Raw genomic sequence first — 18,462 nt, 5'->3', positions numbered from 1 at the left:
TATCTCTTTGGTGTGGGAAGGGTTATAGACATGTGATTGTACTGAGCATGTTCAGACTCAGGACTCCATTTTGTATTTTAAGTGTCTGCTTAACACCTCAGTGGAGGTGGATCATGTTGCTGTTAGGGCTTCAGTACAGAAGTATGACTTAATAAATAGTCCTAAAGACTATGGATTATTGATTAAGAATGACACTCTGTACTCAACACACAGAGAGAACTACATACAATCTGTAACTGAACTTTAATAAGAAATGTGCCTGTATAATGACTTAATACAAGATGTTTATGAGTAAGATATATTATTTTTCCAAGAAGACTGGGGTTTTTTTATCTCTGAGTGCATGTTTTAAACTAAGAATTTTCAAGGGACTCTGTATCTTTTTGGCAAACTGCAACTGCAATTTCAACGTCAAAAAAACAACCATCCTCTGCTAACCAAATATATTTTTATAGTGGCATGCGTTTGTCCTTGGCAGTTCAAAGACATGGTTCTTCAGTTTAACAGCTGAGTTACCCGTGTGCCATTATATGAATGCTTATGAATATCACTTGTTCAAAGCACACAACTTTCCATACTAAGATGTAAGAAACAGAAGTCGAAGTAAAGGTTTGAAGTAGGAAAGTATCCATGCTACACAAGCAATGAGAATGAGAGCAGAAACAGAGAGGAGAGAAGAAATAGATGCACCAGGTTGTTCGCTGACAAATCATAAATTTATTCGCTTTGTGACTGTGCTTACCTGAATCCCAAGAAGCCTTCAAACAGCCAGATTGGCGTCGCCTCTTCCGGTTTGTGGCGGCTGCAAAGGGCTTTCCACTTCAGGCCAGCTTTGCTGGCTGCTTAGGCAAACCTAGTTCCCTTTTTTGGGTCAGGAAACAATGCCGCCTCTGTCTGTCTCTGTGCCTCCCATGTTCAAGGCACCTGTTCGCTCTCCTTTCCTCAAGTCTCCGTCTGTCATAATTATTGCTAAGAGCCGCGGTGGCGCAATGGGTTAAACCCTTGTGCCCATTGGATTTTGCTGTCCTAAAGGTTGGGTTGCTGACCTGAAGGTTGCGGGTTCGAATCCGGTACATGACAGATAGGATGGTAACCACATCCAAGCAGTATGTTCTCAAGTTGCTTCTGACACTTTAAATATTTTGTTTTGGAAAAAGACACACACAAAAAACCCCCCACCACAAACACCACCATCAGGACCATCCTCATGAATGAACAAGTTTCCTTTATTGGCTTTCTTCCCCCTCCCTTCAACCACAAGACACGGATGTATTCGAACCATTTGCAATAATAATAATTTTAAAAATAGAGGGAGGGGAAGAAGAATAAAACAAACAAAAGGATTGGGGAATATACAGAGAGGAAAATAATAAGGAGATGACCTCCCAAGGCCCCCAACCCTCACCCCCCCCCACCCCAAACAGACAAGAAAACTGTACAGAATATAGCAAAGTTAACAATTCCTCTGAAGAGTCTGATTGTCCATCACTTAAAGCGCCCCAAACACTGGCGGAGAGTTCAGCAGCCCCGGAGTGGAGTGGAGTCGCCCCGGGTTTGTTTCTCTCTCTCATACACACACACTGTGCACCTCGTTTCCCCTCAAAATAAGAGATTATCCCCCAAAATTCCCCTCGCTTTCAAGATTGCTCCCTATTGCACACACAGCCAAGCCAGAGAAGGTAAGGAGGTAGGAAGGAAGGAGAACGCGCCCCTGAAATCACAACATAAACAACCTGCAATAAATAAGAAAGGTGTTTTCAAAAAGGGTTCCTTTCAAAAACCGAACCGGGTTCTTTCTCGCCTTTCAGTGGAGAAGAATGCCCTGGGAAAAAAATTAACAGATTGCTGAGAATTTTCCGGGCCAAGTTCAGGAAGCATTCTCTCCTGACGTTTCACCCACATCTATGGCAGGCATCCTCAGAGGTTGTGAGGACTACTGGAAACTAGACAAGTGAGGTTTATAGATCTGTGGAGGGTCTAGGGTGGGAGAAAGAACTCTTTTCTGTTGGAGGCCAGTGTGAATGTTGTAATTAATCACCTTGAGTAGCATTAATGGCCTTGCCAGCTTCATTTCTGCCTGGGGGAATCCTTTGTTCGAAAGTGTTAGCTGCCCCTGATTGATTCATGTCTGGAATTCCTCAGTTTTCAGAGTGTTGTTCTTCATATACAGTCCTGATTTTAGATTTTTTAAAATACTGGTAGCTAGATTTTGTTCATTTTCATGGTTTCCTCCTTTCTGTTGAAATTGTCCACATGCTTGCGAATTGAAGTGTTTATTGTACTAGCCATAGGCCATGACATCAGTAATATACAACCTTTATAAACACTTTTCAATATAAACATTAAAACGTTTTCAAAAATTAAAACTAGCTCTTTAAGATTATGATAGCAGCAACATAACAATGACAGTGTCTGATTTGTATCATCCCAAACCATCACCATTTCCATTTCTGACCTCAAGTATGGATTTTGCTACTTTAGCTCTGATCTTTTGGGCTGCAATTGCTTGTGGATTTCAGTGGCTTCTCTGTGTAGTCTGACATTTTGTTGAAATCATTAAGTACCTCTTGAAGGGAGCTAATGGGGACACAGCATTTCTGTGTTCTCAAATAATATGCTGAATCCAGGTTGGTTCATCAAATGTTCTGCTATGGCTGACTTCTCTGGTTGAGTTAGTCTTCAATGCCTTTCATGTTCCTTGGCTCATGTTTTGTCGCTATGTCTGGTGGTCCCAATATAGACTTGTCCATAACTGCATGGTATATGGTAGACTCCTGAAGAAGTCTTGTCCTTTGCTGAAGATAGCATTTGTTGGATTTTCTTAGTGGGTCTGTAGATAGTTTGTAGGTTGTGTTTCTTCGTCAGCATCCCTATGCCGTCAGTGGCTCCCTTGATGTATGGTAAGAACACTTTTCCTCTGGGTGGATCTTTGTCTGGCTTGTTCTTGGCCTTGAAGGTCTTCTAATGTCTATGGTGGAGTCTCCATTGGCCTGAAGAACCCAGTTTAGATGGTTCAGTTCACCTTGGAGGAGCTGGGCTTCGTAGAGGTCTGCCAGGGCTTTAATTGTGCGTCTTTTTTGACTTGGATGATGGTTAGAGTTTTTATGTAGGTATCTATCCCTGTGTGTAGGTTTTATATAAACCCAGTTGTTGATTTGGTTTACAGATGACCAGGACATCTAGAAATGGTAGTTTCCCTTCATTTCTTCCAACCCTAGATTCCTGCAGAGGTAAGAGTTCTTGAATTGTCTAACAGACAAGAGTTCTTTCTCCCACCCTGGATTTTCCACAGATATATAAACCCCACTTGCCTAGTTTCTAACAGACCTCACAACCTCTGAGGATGCCTGCCATAGATGTGGACGAAAAGTCAGGAGAGAATACTTCTGGAACATGGCCACACAGCCCAGAAAAATCACAGCAACCCAGTGATTCCGTCCAGGAAAGCCTTCGACAACACATTCAACAGAGTCTGTTTGAAACGGCACCAGATCAGTTTAGGCTTTCTAGCCACTGCTTTCGTTTTGGGGAGCATTGTTTTGGCACCGTCGGGACAACAACAACAAGGAGATTTCCCTCCCTCTTTTGCTCCATTTTAAAATAGAATATTATATTTTTTTTAAAAGAATAATCAAAGGTTACACGCTATTCAGGACTGACAGTTCTTTTGGGGAAAAGAGCATGATGATAATAATAATAATAATAATAATAATAATAATAATAATAATAATAATAATAACAAGAAGAAGAAGAAGAAGAAGAAGAAGAAGAAGAAGGTGATGTTGATGATGATGATGATGATGATGATGATGATGATGGAAAAACCCCGCCAGAAAAGAATCCAAATCCAGCCAGGAAAGTAGGGAAGTTTCTCAGGCCTGGTTTGCTGTAAGTTTTCCGGGATTTATGGCCGTGTTCCAGAAGCATTTTCTCCAGGCAGCCATTCTCAGAGGTTGAGAGGTCTGTTGAAAAACTATGCAAGTGGGGTTTATAGGAATTCTAGGCATTAAATAATCAGAGGCAGCATATCACCTCCCAACAAAGGATTCCCCCAGGCAGTAAACATCCAGACCTTTCTGTGTTATTATTATTACCAATATCATTTACTCTTGGGGGTATGATTTATTTATTAGGAAGCAGCCAGGCTTTGAAGCTGCAAGGCTAATAGGTGCTAACCAAGGTGGCCAATTGCAACATTCACACCTGCCCTAAACAGACAAGAGTTCTTTCTCCCAACGTTTTGTGTCACAAGCGACTTGAGAAACTGCAAGTCGCTCCTGGTGTGAGAGAATAGGCCATCTGCAAGGACGTTACCGGGGTACGCAGGGATGTTTGATGTTTTACCATCCTGTGGGAGGCTTCTCTCATGTCCCCGCATGGGGAGCTAGAACTGACAGATAGGAGCTCACCCTTCTCTGCAGATTCCACGACTTGGGGCTCCTATCCTTGAATTAAAATAAGTATCTAGAGTAAGTCCTTGGTATTCACTGGCAGGGATACCACCCCCCTTGAAAATTTTGGGATTTTTTAAATGGTTTAATCATGAATTTTAACTGGTTAACCAAATCCCCATGAGTGTCCACTGAAGTTTATCAATGATGCCTAATTTCTAAATTATTTTGCGTTATGGAACTACTCTTCAAGATTCGCTCAAAATAAAAGTTTAATCCCCCCCCTACCCAAAAATTTTTTTTTCTGGCTATGGTCCTGTGCACTGGGGTTTGGATTCAGGAGCTGGAGCTGACAGAGGAAGCTCACCCGCTCTCTCCGGTCAGCACAAGGGTTTAACCCGTTGCGCCACCTTTCTCCCACCTTGAACATTCCACAGATATATAAACCCCATTTGCCTAGTTTCCAACAGACCTCCCAACCTCTGAGGATGCCTGCCATAGACGTGAGTGAAACAATGCTTCTGGAACATGGCCATACAGCCCGGAAAACTCACAGCGACCCAGTGATTCCGACAATGCATTTGGACAGATTGCATCAGCTCTTGTTTCTTAGATGTAATTATCATGATTTTCTATGGGTGAGCAGATGAAGGCAGCCTCTGAGGATGCCTGCCATAGATATGGGCGAAACAATGCTTCTGGAACATGGCCATACAGCCCGGAAAACTCACAGCAATCCCGTGATTCCGACAATGCATTTGGACAGATTGCATCAGCTCTAGTTTCTTAGATGTAATTACAGTAGAGTCTCACTTATCCAACACTCGCTTATCCAACGTTCTGGATTAGCCAACGCATTTTTGTAGTCGATGTTTTCAATACATTGTGATATTTTGGTGCTAAATTCGTAAATACAGTAATTACATAGCATTACTGCATATTGAACTACTTTTTCTGCCAAATTTGTTGTATAACATGATGTTTTTGGTCCTTAATTTGTAAAATCATAACCTATTTTGATGTTTAATAGGCTTTTTCTTAATCTCTCCTTATTATCCAACATATTCGCTTACCCAACGTTCTGCCGGTCCCGTTTATGTTGGATAAGTGAGACTCTACTGTCGTTGTTATCATGGTTTTCTATGAGTGAGCAGATGAAGGCAACCTCTGAGGATGCCTGCCATAGATGTGGGCAAAACAATGCTTCTGGAATATGGCCATACAGCCTGGAAAACTCACAGCAATCCCGTGATTCCGACAATGCATTTGGACAGATTGCATCAGCTCTAGTTTCTTAGATGTAGTTATCATGATTTTCTATGGGTGAGCAGATGAAGGCAACCTCTGAGGATGCCTGCTATAGACGTGGGCGAAACAATGCTTCTGGAACATGGCCATACAGCCCGGAAAACTCACAGCGACCCAGTGATTCCGACAATGCATTTGGACAGATTGCATCAGCTCTAGTTTCTTAGATGTAGTTATCATGATTTTCTATGGGTGAGCAGATGAAGGCAACCTCTGAGGATGCCTGCTATAGATGTGGGCGAAACAATGCTTCTGGAACATGGCCATACAGCCCGGAAAACTCACAGCAATCCCGTGATTCCGACAATGCATTTGGACGATTGCATCAGCTCTCGTTTCTTAGATGTAGTTATCATGATTTTCTATGGGTGAGCAGATGAAGGCAACCTCTGAGGATGCCTGCTATAGATATGGGCAAAACAATGCTTCTGGAACATGGCCATACAGCCCGGAAAACTCACAGCGACCCAGTGATTCCGACAATGCATTTGGACAGATTGCATCAGCTCTAGTTTCTTAGATGTAATTATCATGATTTTCTATGGGTGAGCAGATAAAGGCAACCTCTGAGGATGCCTGCTATAGATGTGGGCGAAACAATGCTTCTGGAACATGGCCATACAGCCCGGAAAACTCACAGCGACCCAGTGATTCCGGCTGCGAAAGCCTTCGACAACACATCTCTCTAGACTGGGATGGCACGGACAAAAGGGGGGATTAGGAGAAGGTCCTAATGCCAAGGAGAAGGTCTTTCCTTGCTTTGGAGGAGGAGGTGGCAATCCGGATTGAGAGGGAACAAAGGTGAGAAGCGGATTGGGTCAGGGGCGCGCTCGCTCTGTCTCTTTCCTTCCCAATACTCTCTCTTCCAAGCCCGTCTCTTCCTTCCTTCCTTCCTTCCTCGCCTCCCTCTCTCCCTTCTCTCTCTCTTTCTGGGCTCAGACAGGCCGCAGGAGCGGGACAGAAGTGACCACAGGGTGCGAGTAGTAAACCGGGTGCGGGAAGGTGAGCAAGGGCTGGCTGACTGGGGCGCCCCCCGCGGGTCCCGCTCCTGCCCCCGCCCCAGCCGGCCCCCCGTTGGCCCCGCCGCCCCCGCCGCCCTCTCCCTCGTGGTAGAGAATAGGCACACGCACGATGCGCTGGGCGGCGGCGTGGCTCAGGTTGGCCGCCTCCAGCTCCGCCGCCAGCTGCCGCTTCCACTTGTTGCGCCGGTTCTGGAACCAGATCTTGACCTGAGTCTCGGTCAGGTGGAGCGAGGCTGCCAAGCCGGCCCGCTCCGAGCTGCTCAGGTAGCGCTTCAGGTCGAAGGTGGACTCCAGCTGGAAGACCTGGCTGCGGGAGAAGACGGTGCGGGTCTTCTTCTTGCGGCAGGGCTTCTTCTCTTCGCCGCCGCCTCCTCCTCCTCCGCCTCCTCCGTCGGGCTCCCGCTTGGACCAGTCCTCGGCGCCGCTCTCGTCCTCCTTCTTGCCCTCCTCCGAGTCGCTCTCCTCCAGGATGATCTCCTCGGGGCTCTTGGAGTCCAGCAAGTCCTTCGCCTCCCGCTCCGCCTTCGCCAAGGCCTCGTCCGGAGAGTCCCTGTCAGTGCCTCCCGAAGCCGGGGAAGAGTCTCTCCGCAGGGATTTCTCCAGCGACACTGCCACAGGCGAGAGAAGCAAAGGAGAGCGTTAGCGGCGTCAGCCTCGCCTTGCGCATTGAAGCTCCAAGAGCGAAGGCCCCTTCCACACCTGAACAAAAAGAGCCTCCCGTGGCCTAGGGAATAAAAGCCTCCTGACTTGAAAGTTGGGTTGCTGACCTGAAAACTGCCAGGTTCGAAAACCACCCGGGGAGAGCGCGGATGAGCTCCCTCTTTCAGCTCCAGCTCCATGCGGGGACATGAGAGAAACCTCCCACAAGGATGGTAAAACATCAAAACATCCGGGCGTCCCTTGGGTAACGTCCTTGCAGACGGCCAATTCTCTCACTCCAGAAGCAACTCGGTTGCTCCTGACCGAAAAACAAACAAACAAACACCTGAACAAAAGCCCCATTTTCTGCTTCCAACTGTGTGGCTTTGAGTAGACAATCCTCAAAGGAAGGCCCGGATGCGGCCCTCCAAGGTCATTTACTTAACCCCCCCCCCCCCCCTCAGATTTAGACTTAGTAAAGTTAAAGGTTTCCCCTGACGTTAAGTCCAGTCCTGTTCGACTCTGGGGGTTGGTGCTCATCTCCATTTCTAAGCCGAAGAGCAGGCATTGTCAGTAGACACCTCCAAGGTCATGTGGCCGGCATGACTGCATGGAGCACCCTTACCTTCCCTATTGATCTACTCACATTTGCACGTTTTTGAACTGCTAGGTTGGCAGAAGCTGGAGCTAACAGCGGGCGCTCACGCCGCTCCCGGGGTTTGAACTTGGGACCTTTCAGTCTGCAAGTTCAGCAGCTCAGCGCTTTAACACACTTCGCCACCGGGGCTACAGTTTTAGACTTAGGCTCACCCAAAGTCTGAAATGACTTGAAGGCACACAACAATAACAACCCTAATTGACTAACTGCAAGTCACTTCTGGTGTGAGAGAATTAGCCAACGTTGCCCAGGCGCCCTGATGTTTTTATGTTTTTACCATCCTTGTGGGAGGCTTCTCTCATGTCCCCAACTGGGAACTGGAGCTGATAGAGGGAGCTCATCCACACTCTCCCGTGTTGGGTTGGATTCGAACTGGCAACCTTCAGGTCAGCAATCCAACCTTCAAGTCAGCAGTCCTGCCGGCACAAGGATTTAACGCACTGCGCCATCAGGGGCTCCTATTTTCTGCCTTGACATTCTGGGTTATGTGGCAGGGTGGAAGGGCCCTATCCACATAATAATAATAATAATAATAATAATAATAATAATAATAATAATTATTAATAATAATAATAAACACTTGGGAAGTGTCCCCACGTGTGATCCAAAACAACAGCCAGCACATTGTCTGCTGTGGACTCAACTTGTTGTGTTTCTAATAATAATAATAATAATAATAATAATAATAATAATAATAACAACAACTTTATTTTTGTACCCAACAACAATCCTAATTAACTTGACTATCTCATTGGCCAAAAGCAGGCCCACACTTCCCATTGAAATCCTGATAGGTTTATGTTGGTTAAAATTATTCTTATTTTTAAATATTGTATTGTTCTTTCATTGTTATTTTTTTGTTTTTGTTTTGCAGTACAAATAAGACATGTGCAGTGTGCATAGGAATTTGTTCGGTGTTTTTTTTTTCAAATGATAATTCAGCCCCTCAACAGTCTGAAGGATTGTGGACCAGCCCTCTGCTTAAAAAGTTAGAAAACCCCTGCTTCAGATAGCTAGCCCCAGATGGGACCAAAAATTGGTCCATTTCACTTATTATTGCTCTGATTCTCATTGCTCCCATATGACTTATGCATTTTACTTATTAGCCTATCCTTAAATGATTGTTGCACTAGTCCACCCACCCATGACGATAAGTGACATTGATATTAGTTTCTGGTTTGATGCCTTTTTATATAGCGTTACAATGTTGCTGTCTTAGTCTGTCTTACATTGTTGTAATGCATTTTATGTAATTATATTTTAGGCTTGGCTCCATGTAAGCTGCCTGGAGTCCCTTTGGGGAGATGGAGGTGGGTACAAAAATAAAGATAATAATAATAATAATAATAATAATAATAATAATAATAATAATAATAATAATAATAATAAGTGGATTGAAGGCCCTTCCACCCTGCCACATAACCCAGAATATCAAGGCAAAAAATAGGAGCCCCTGATGGCGCAGTGAATTAAACCCTTGTGCCGGCAGGACTGATGACTTGAAGGTTGGGTTGCTGACCTGAAGGTTGCCAGTTCGAATCTAATCCAACCCCGTGAGAGTGTGGATGAGCTCCCTCTGTCAGATCCAGCTCCCAGGCGGGGCCATGAGAGAAGCCTCCCACAAGGATGGTAAAAACATCAAAACATACGGGTGTCACCTGGGCAACGTCCTTGCAGACGGCCAATTCTCTCACACCAGATACAAAGCACATGCCACCGACCAATCTTTCACCCACGGACAATTTCAACAGAAAGGAGGAAACTATGAAAACGAACAAAATCTGGCTACCAACATTTTTAAAAACTCTAAAATCGGGACAGTAAATGAAGAACAGCACTCTGAAAACAGAGTAAATCCAGACATGAAACAATCAGGGCCAGCTAACACCTCCCAACAAAGGATTCCCCCAGGCAGAAAGCAGCCAGGCTTTGAAGCTGCAAAGCTTTTCAATGCTAATGAAGGTGATTAATTGCAACATTCACACCTGCCTCAAACAGACAAGAGTTCTTTCTCCCACTCTGGTCCTTCCATTGATATATAAACCCCACTTGCCTAGATTCTAACAGACCTCACAACCTCTGAGGATGCCTGCCATAGATGTGGGCAAAACGTCAGGAGAGAATGTTTATGAACATGGCCATACAGCCCGGAAAATTCACAGCAACCCAGTGATTCCGCCATGAAAGCCTTCGACAACACAAAACCATGGTAGCCATATCGAAGGCCCCTTCCACACAGTTGTATAAAATCCACATTGAACTGGATTATGTGGCAGTGTGGACTCAGATAACACAGTTCATAGCAGATATTGTGCCTTGATATTCTGTGTTATATGGCTGTCTGGAAGGGCGCTAAGAAACTACAACTCATGCCGTCTATCCAATGCGATTTTCTGACTCAGAGCCCCAAATAACCCCAGGAACAGGCCTAAAAGAAATGTGTTGTTGGGGTGTGTTATTATTATTACTAATATTCTTTAGTATTACTATTATTATAACTATTGTTATTGTTGTTTATTCGTTCCGTCTCTTTCCACTCTTCGTGACCTCATGGACCACCCCGTCTGTAATAATTATTACTATTATTATTTATTAATTAGTAATAATAATTATTATTACTATTATTACTATTATATATTTTACGCTCCGCTTTCCTCTCTCGCTCGAGACCCAAAACGGCTCAAAAAAAAAAAAAGGAAAATAGGTCTGTCTCCTGGAATAAAAAATCATTTTTTAAAAAAGCGAAAGCTCTTGTTTACAAAATTAAAATGAGAAAGACAAGAAAATGCTTATTATTAGTTACAGCCAAGCTTATTAGATGCTTCAGCCTTGCCTTGTTGCCCTTTTCAGCTCCGTGGGACTTAAAATCCCGAGTTTCTCCCCCACGGAGCTCGAATAAACCAGGCCAAGATGAAGACACTGCTTCTCGGAGAGTTTCAATGGCACACAGCTCTCCAGAAAGACAAGTTTTGGCAACCCGGCCCTGGTTTAGTCTAGGATAAGAGCCTCTGGGATCAAGGGGCCTCAACCTGGAAGCCCGGTTTAAACAGTTTGAAGCCCGGCCTTTGCCAATAATCGGTTTTTCCAAAGCAACAAGAGGTTTTGTGCCAACTCGCCCGGTTGGGACGAATAAGCCTCACCATTTCTCCTGCCTGATTGACACCCAGCAGTTTCACTGACACTGCAAAGGGTTGAATCGGAGGGTGGAAGCGACTTCCTAGTAAAATAATTCAAAGACTGCAGTTTCAAGTCAGTGAACTTTGGGGTGGGGACTTTCTCCTTCTTGGACCCGCATTTGGGACCAAGACCCACGTCGGAAAGACTTCCTTGGAAGTAAGTCCTGATCAGTTGGAAGGGGATTTACATCCAAGGAAAAGGAATTTAGATTTGAGAGAGAGAAGGCAACAATCCAGTTGAACCAAGCAGCATAAATCTCTCTTAGGAGATCCAACGTGGCACAGCAATGGGGGAATATGGAGAGCTATGGGACTAAAGTGCTTGATGGTCTACTGGTTTGAAGGGCCCACAATCCTAGCTAGCGAGTCTACTAAACCTGAGATTACTGAGAAGTTTCCACCTAGTTGATTTTGGAAGATCCAGCTAGGAAAATTTGCCCAGAGAAGGGGGTCTGGTCTTGGGAGGAGGCCTGGAGGACAAGAACAGGAAGGAAAGCAACAAGGGAAGATCTAGGAGACAATGGCCCTCCCTGGGACGAGAAAGATCAAGAAGAACCTTCAGCTTCCCAGTGTGGGATGGATGAGAAGGATGAGTGGGTGGGTGGATGGTTAAAGAAGGGGAGAAGGCCAGACAGATCAAGAAGGACCTTCAACTTCCCAGTGTGGGATGGATGAGAAGGATGACTGGGTGAGTAGATGGTCAAAGAAGGGGAGAAGGCCAGATAGATCAAGAAGAACCTTCAACTTCCCAGCATGGGATGGATGAGAAGGATGAGTGGGTGGGTGGATGGTCAAAGAAGGGAAGGAGGCCAGACAGACCAAGAAGGACCTTTAACTTTCATCGTGGGATGGATGAGAAGGATGAGTGGGTGGGTGGATGGTCAAAGAAGGGGAGAAGGCCAGACAGATCAAGAAGGACCTTCAACTTCCCAGGTGGGATGGATGAGAAGGATGAGTGGGTGGGTGGGTCAAAGGAGGAGGGAGAGGTTGGCCCTGGAGAAGGCCAACATTAAGGAAAGCAGCAAGATAGGAGAGAATGGAGTAACCTGGGATAAGGAAGACCAGGAAGACCCAGAGATAAGTGGCAAGGTGGTATGAAGTGGCTATGGGAAGAAAGGCAGGGATAGAAATAATAATAATAATAATAATAATAATTATTATTATTATTATTATCTTATTTGCTGTGTCATAATAAAATAAAATAATAATAGTAGTAGTAGTAGTAGAGGGTTAAGTGGGTCAAGGGAGGTAAGGAAAGCAACAAGAAAAGAACTAAGAAATTATGGGGAGGAGGAAGATCAGGAAGAACCTTCAGCTTCCTAGAATGGAGTGGACAAGTGGCAAGGTGGGAAGGAATCAGTATGGAAAGAAAGACCAGCTAGAAATAAAGAAATAATAATAATAATAATAATAATAATAATAATAATAATAATAATGATGATGATGGAATGGACAAATGGCAAGGTGGGATGGAGTCACTATGGAAAGAAAGACCAGCTAGAAATACAGATGATGATGATGATGATGATGATAATAATAATAATAATAATAATAATAATAATAATAATAATGATAAGAGGGATGAGTGGGTCAAAGGAGGAACCTTGTCTCTAAGAACAGCCAGGAAAGCAACAAGAGAAGAGATAATAGATGATGGGGGCAGAGGAAGAGCCTTCAGCTTCCCAGAATGGAAGGGACAAGTGACAAGTTGTAATACATGGCAAGAGGGATGAGTGGATGGGACAAGGAAGAGGGCCTTGTTTGGAGGAGCGACAGTAAGGAAAGCAACAAGGGAAGAGGTAAGGGCCCATGCTTAGGAAGGCCAGGAAGACTCTTGGCTTCCCAGAATGGAGGGGGCAAGTGGAAGGGTGGGATGGAGTCCACTATGGGGAGAAAGGCAGGCTTGAAATAATAATAATAACACTGAGTTGCTGTAAGTATTCCGGGCTGCTCCTCACATTTCACCCGCATCTATGGCAAGCATCCTCAGAGGTTGTGTGGTCTGTTGGAAACTAGGCAAGTGGGGTTTATATATTTGTGGAAAGTCCAGGATGGGAGAAAGAACTCTTGTTTGTTTGAGGCAGGTGTCAATGTTTTGGTTGGCCACCATAATTAGCATTGAATAGCCTTTCAGCTTCGAGGTCTAGTTGTTTACTGCCATCTCAGACTACACAGAGAACCCACTGAAATCCAAATTTCAACAGAAAGGAGGAAACCAAGAAAATGAACAAAATATGGCTATCGGTATTTTAAAAACCTCTAGAAATAGGGCAGTAAATTAAGAACAACTTTCAGAAAACAGAGGAATTCCAGACATGAGTTAACACCTCCCAACAAAGGATTTCTTCAGGTAGAAAGCACCCAGGCTTTGAAGCTGCAAGGTTATTCAATGCTAATCAAGGTTGCCAATTGAAACATTTACCCCTGCCTCAAACTGTGTGGCCCAATTGTTGATTTGACTAGGGGTCCTTCCACACAGTCATATAACCCAGAATATCAAGGCAAAAAATCCCACAGTATCTGCTTTAACCTGGATTATCTGAGTCCACACTCAGATAATGTGGGATTTTCTGTCTTGATATTCTGGGATATAGGGCTGTGTGGAAGGTCCCTGGGATATCTGAATCCACACTGCCATATATTCTAGTTTAAAGCAGAAAATCTGGGCTGTGTGGAAGAGGCCTAGGACATCTAGAAATGGCAGTTTCCCTTCATTTCCTTCAAACCTAGATTCATGCAGAGGCCAGAGTTCTTGAATTGTCCAACAGACAAGAGTTCTTTCTCCCACCCTGGACTTTCCACAGATACATAACAAGTTTCCAACAGACCACACAGCCTCTAAGAAGTCAGCCTCACAGCCACACAGCCTCATAGACGTCAGGAGAGAATGCTTCTGGAAATGGCCATGCAGCCGGGAAAACTCAGTGATTCCGGTCATAAAAGCCTTCGACAACACAATACATAATAATAATAATAATAATAATAATAATAATAATAATAATAATAATAATAATAATAATAATTTTCTGTGTCATACAATAAAATTATTATTATTATTATTATTATTATTATGTCCAACGTGTGATCCAATACCACAGCTATCATAGTGATCTTGTTTGCTGTGTATTAATCTTGTTGTGTATGAAATAATAATAATAATAATAATAATAATAATAATAATAGTGTCCAACGTGTGATCCAATACAACAGCTATCATAGTGATCTTGTTTGCTGTGTATTAATCTTGTTGTGTATCAAATAATAATACTAATAATGTGTGATCCAATACAAGAGCTATTATAGTGATCTTGTTTGCTGTGTACTAATCTTGTTGTGTATCAAATAATAATAATAGTGACACTTGGGAAGTGTTCGACTTGTGATTTTGTGATACGAAATCCAGCATATCTATCTTGTTTGCTGTGTCATAATAATAATAATAATAATAATAATAATAATAATAATAATAATAATAAAAAATAGTGTCCAGTGTGATCCAATACAACAGCTATCATAGTGATCTTGTTTGCTGTGTACTAATCTTGTTGTGTGTATAATAATAATAATAGTGTCCAACATATGATCCAATACAAGAGCTATCATAGTGATCTTGTTTGCTGTGTACAAATAATAATAATAATAATAGTGTCCAACATGTGATCCAATACAACAGCGATCATAGTGATCTTGTTTGCTGTGTACTAATCTTGTTGTGTATCGAAGAAGAAGAAGAAGAAAAGGAAGAAGAAGAGGAGGAAGAAGAGGAAGAGGAAGAAGAAGAGGAAGAACATACCCATTGGCATTTTAGAATGTTTTTATGAATGTTGATGTAAGTTAATAATTTTTAATCTGATTTATAGTGTATTATATAATTTTTATATGTGTGTTTATTGTAAGCCGCCCTGAGTCCCCTCTCGGGTGAGAAGGGCGGGATATAAATGTCGTAATAAATAAATAAATAAGAAGAAGAGGAAGAAGAGGAAGAAGAGGAGGAAGAGGAGGAAGAAGAGGGAGAAGAAGAAGAAGAAGAAGAGGAAGAAGAAGAGGAGGAGGAGGAGGAGAAGGAGGAAGAAGAGGAAGAGGAATAATAATAATAATAATAAGAAGAAATAGTGTCCAGTGTGATCCAATACAACAGCTATCATAGTGATCTTGTTTGCAGTGTACTAATCTTGTTGTGCATCAAATAATAATAATACTGTCCAGTGTGATCCAATACAACAGCTATCACAGTGATCATGTTTGCAGTGTACTAATCTTGTTGTGTATCAAATAATAATACTAATAATAGTGTCCAGTGTGATCTAATACAACAGCTATCATAGTGATCTTGTTTGCTGTGTACTAATCTTGTTGTGTATCGAAGAAGAAGAAGAAGAGTAAGAAGAAGAGGAAGAAGAAGAGGAAGAAGAGTAAGAAGAGGAAGTGGAGGAGGAGGAGGAAGAAGAGGAAGAGGAAGAAGAAGAGGAAGAAGAAGAAGAAGAAGAGGAGGAGGAGGAGGAGAAGAGGAGAAGGAGAAGGAGGAGAAGGAGAAGAAGGAGAAGAAGAGGAAGAAGAAGAAGAGGAGGAGGAAGGAGAAGGAGAAGGAGAAGAAGAAGGAGAAGAAGAGTAAGAAGAGTAAGAAGAGGAAGTGGAGGAGGAGGAGGAAGAAGAGGAAGAGGAAGAGGAAGAAGAAGAAGAAGAAGAAGAAGAAGAAGAAGAAGAAGAAGAAGAGCAAGAGGGATGAGTGGGTCAAGGGAGGGACCTTGTCTCTAAGAATGAGTAAGGAAAGCAGCACGGGAAGAGGCTGGGGGTGACGCCTGGGCGGAGGAAGGCCAGGGAGTCTTTTCTCTCGGCTTTCCCGGGGTGCTTGGCGGTTGCTTACCTTCCGTCCTGGGCAGGTGTCCTCCGGCGGGGCTCAGGCTGTAGGGATACCACCAGGCCGGGCTCCTCTCCAGGTAGTGGGCGGGCAAGGCGAACCTCTGCGCCGGGATCTCGAAGCGGGGGAAGGCGAGGTCGGCGACGGGGGAGAGCGCGAAGCCGGCCCCTTCCAGCGCGCCTTTGGCCACCGGCGGGAAGAGCGCCCGGGGCTGCTTGGGCGCCGCCTTGGGGTGCGGGTCCCCATTGAGCAAGTTCTTGATGGAGAAGGGAGACTCTTTAGGCGGCGGCGGAGGCGGAGGAGGCGGAGGAGGAGGCTGCTGCTGGGGCTGCGAAGCCGGCGGGCTGGGGGCGTCGGGTCCGGTCTCCGGCATCTTCCTCTTTCCCTCCCTCCTTGCGTGGCGTTCACACCGGGCTCCGGAGTGGCTCCCAATTAGCCGGCAACATCGAGAAAGCTTGGGAGGTCCGGCGGGAGAGACTAGAGGGCGTCTTCAACGCTTTCTCCCACCAAAACGTTCGGATTCACGTTCGGCAGCCGGGCTAGAGAAAGCGAGGGAGATAGAGAAAGCGAGAGAAGGAAGGAGGGAGGGGAAGGAGGAAAGAGAGAGAGGGAGAGAGGGAGGCCAGGCAGCAGCCTCCCCCCCCCCGCCCCGCCCGTGTGTGTGTTTCCCTACCCCGCCATCTCCACGCCCCCCTTCGCTTTGGTCCTCTTGGCTCCGGGCGAAAGAGAGCCCGCCTCTTATTGGCTTTAGAGATAGTCCAATTAGGCAGCAAAGGAGGGGAAAGGCTGAGCACAAAAGGGGGTCTCTCTCTCTCTCTCTCTCTCTCTCTTTTTCTCCTTCCTCCCCCGGTTCTTCCACGCGAGCCACTTTCTCGCTCTCCCCACCACAAAGAAGGATGTCTATCTCAAACACACACGCACACGCTTCTTCTTTCTGCTTCGAAACAAGACGGGTGAAAGTTTGCCTCTATCTACAACCGCGGGTTTCGTTATCTTCAAAGTGTTGAGTTCAATCCACCTTGAACTGCCTTATATGCCAGTGTGGACTCAGATCATCCATATAACCCAGAACATCCTATAACCCAGAACATCAAGGCAGCGAATCCTTTCTTTAGTAGGAATTTTCCAGCCCATCCCTGATTTCATTACGAATCTTTTCGAGCCCCGCATTGACTTCGGCCCCTTCTACACTGCCATATAATTCAGATTGTCTGCTTTGAATTGGGTTATCTGAGTCTATACTGCCATATAATCCAAATCATTTGGATTTTATATGGGAGTGTAGAAGGGGGTCTCCTTTACGACCTTTTTCAGCCCATCCTTGTCTTCATTGGACATTCTCCCAACCCCGCATTGACCCCATTAAGATTGTTTTTCCCCACCATCATCATTCCAGCCCATCATTGACTGTATTAGGATTTTTTTGCAGCCCATTATGATCTTCATTGTGGTTTGCAAAATAAAAATTGGATTTTTTTGCATAAATATTGGATATTTATTATTATTATTTTATCCTTGAAGTTACTGGCTTGACCTTGTAGGAATTGGGGGTGGCGACAGCGGACATGAAGCTCTGGGATGGACTGGTCCATGAAGTCACGAATAAATAACAATGATCTTCATTAGGAGCCCCCAATTGGCCAGTGGGTTAAACTGCTGAGCTGCTGAACATGCTGACCTAAAGGTCGGAGGTTCGAATAGGGGGAGCGGAGTGAGCTCCCGCTGTTAGCCGCAGCTTCTGCCAACCTAGCAGTTTAAAAACATGCAAATGTGAGTAGATCAATAGGTACCACTCCTGCGGGAAGGTAAGGGCACGCCATATATTCATGCCGGCCACATGACCTTGAAGGTGTCTAAGGACAATGCTAGCTCTTTGGCCTAGAAATGGAGATGAGCTCCAATCCCCAGAGTCGGTCACAACTAGACTTAATGCCAGGGGAAAACCTTTATATTATTAAATGTCTATTTCGATGTATTGTCTGTATGGTTTTCTTTCCGCAATTGAATGTTTGCCTTATATGTTGGAAACCGCCCTGAGTCCCTTTGTAGAGATAGGACGGAATACAAATAAAGTTATTATTATTATTATTGACACAAAGACATAGTAAGACACAGCAAACGAGCTGGATTTCGTATCACAAAATCACAAGTCGGACACTTCCCAAGTGTTTAGGACTGTGTGATGCAATTATTATTATTATTATTATTATTATTATTATTATTATTATTATTATCATTATTATTTCCTCAGCAGCATTGTCTTCAGAAGGAATTCCAGCCCCTCGTTGACTCCATTAGGATTTTTTTTTCCGCCATCCAGTATGATCTTCATTATGATTTTTTTTCTAGCCCTTTATTTTGGAATGTTTAAACGCCGGGCTTGAGATCCAGATCCAAAGCTTCTCATGGA

The 18,462-nt window shown here is 44.3% G+C and overlaps 1 protein-coding gene across 1 annotated transcript; it reads right to left on the bottom strand.

Moving 5' to 3' along the window:
- Positions 1-1,207: 1,207 nt before the first annotated feature.
- Positions 1,208-16,750, bottom strand: hmx3 (H6 family homeobox 3). The gene is made up of 2 exons (XM_008106732.3): positions 16,059-16,750; positions 1,208-7,329 (listed from the first exon to the last, which is right to left on the bottom strand). Exons 1-2 carry the CDS (start codon positions 16,423-16,425, stop codon positions 6,635-6,637), a joined length of 1,062 nt encoding a protein of 353 aa, XP_008104939.3. The 5' UTR covers positions 16,426-16,750; the 3' UTR covers positions 1,208-6,634.
- Between the last annotated feature and the right edge of the window lie 1,712 nt (positions 16,751-18,462).

This window comes from Anolis carolinensis, chromosome 3 (assembly GCF_035594765.1).
Source record: "Anolis carolinensis isolate JA03-04 chromosome 3, rAnoCar3.1.pri, whole genome shotgun sequence".
In the NCBI taxonomy this organism is placed as follows: Eukaryota; Metazoa; Chordata; class Lepidosauria; order Squamata; family Dactyloidae; genus Anolis; species Anolis carolinensis.
This window is presented reverse-complemented; position numbering and strand designations above follow the sequence as displayed.

Excerpts from the sequence above, each read along its gene's own strand:
- hmx3 (XM_008106732.3), bottom strand. The coding sequence starts at position 16,425 with ATGCCGGAGACCGGACCCGACGCCCCCAGCCCGCCGGCTTCGCAGCCC. Across the intron at positions 7,330-16,058 it reads ACACCTGCCCAGGACGGAAG|TGTCGCTGGAGAAATCCCTG; the intron begins GTAAGCAACCGC and ends CGCCTGTGGCAG.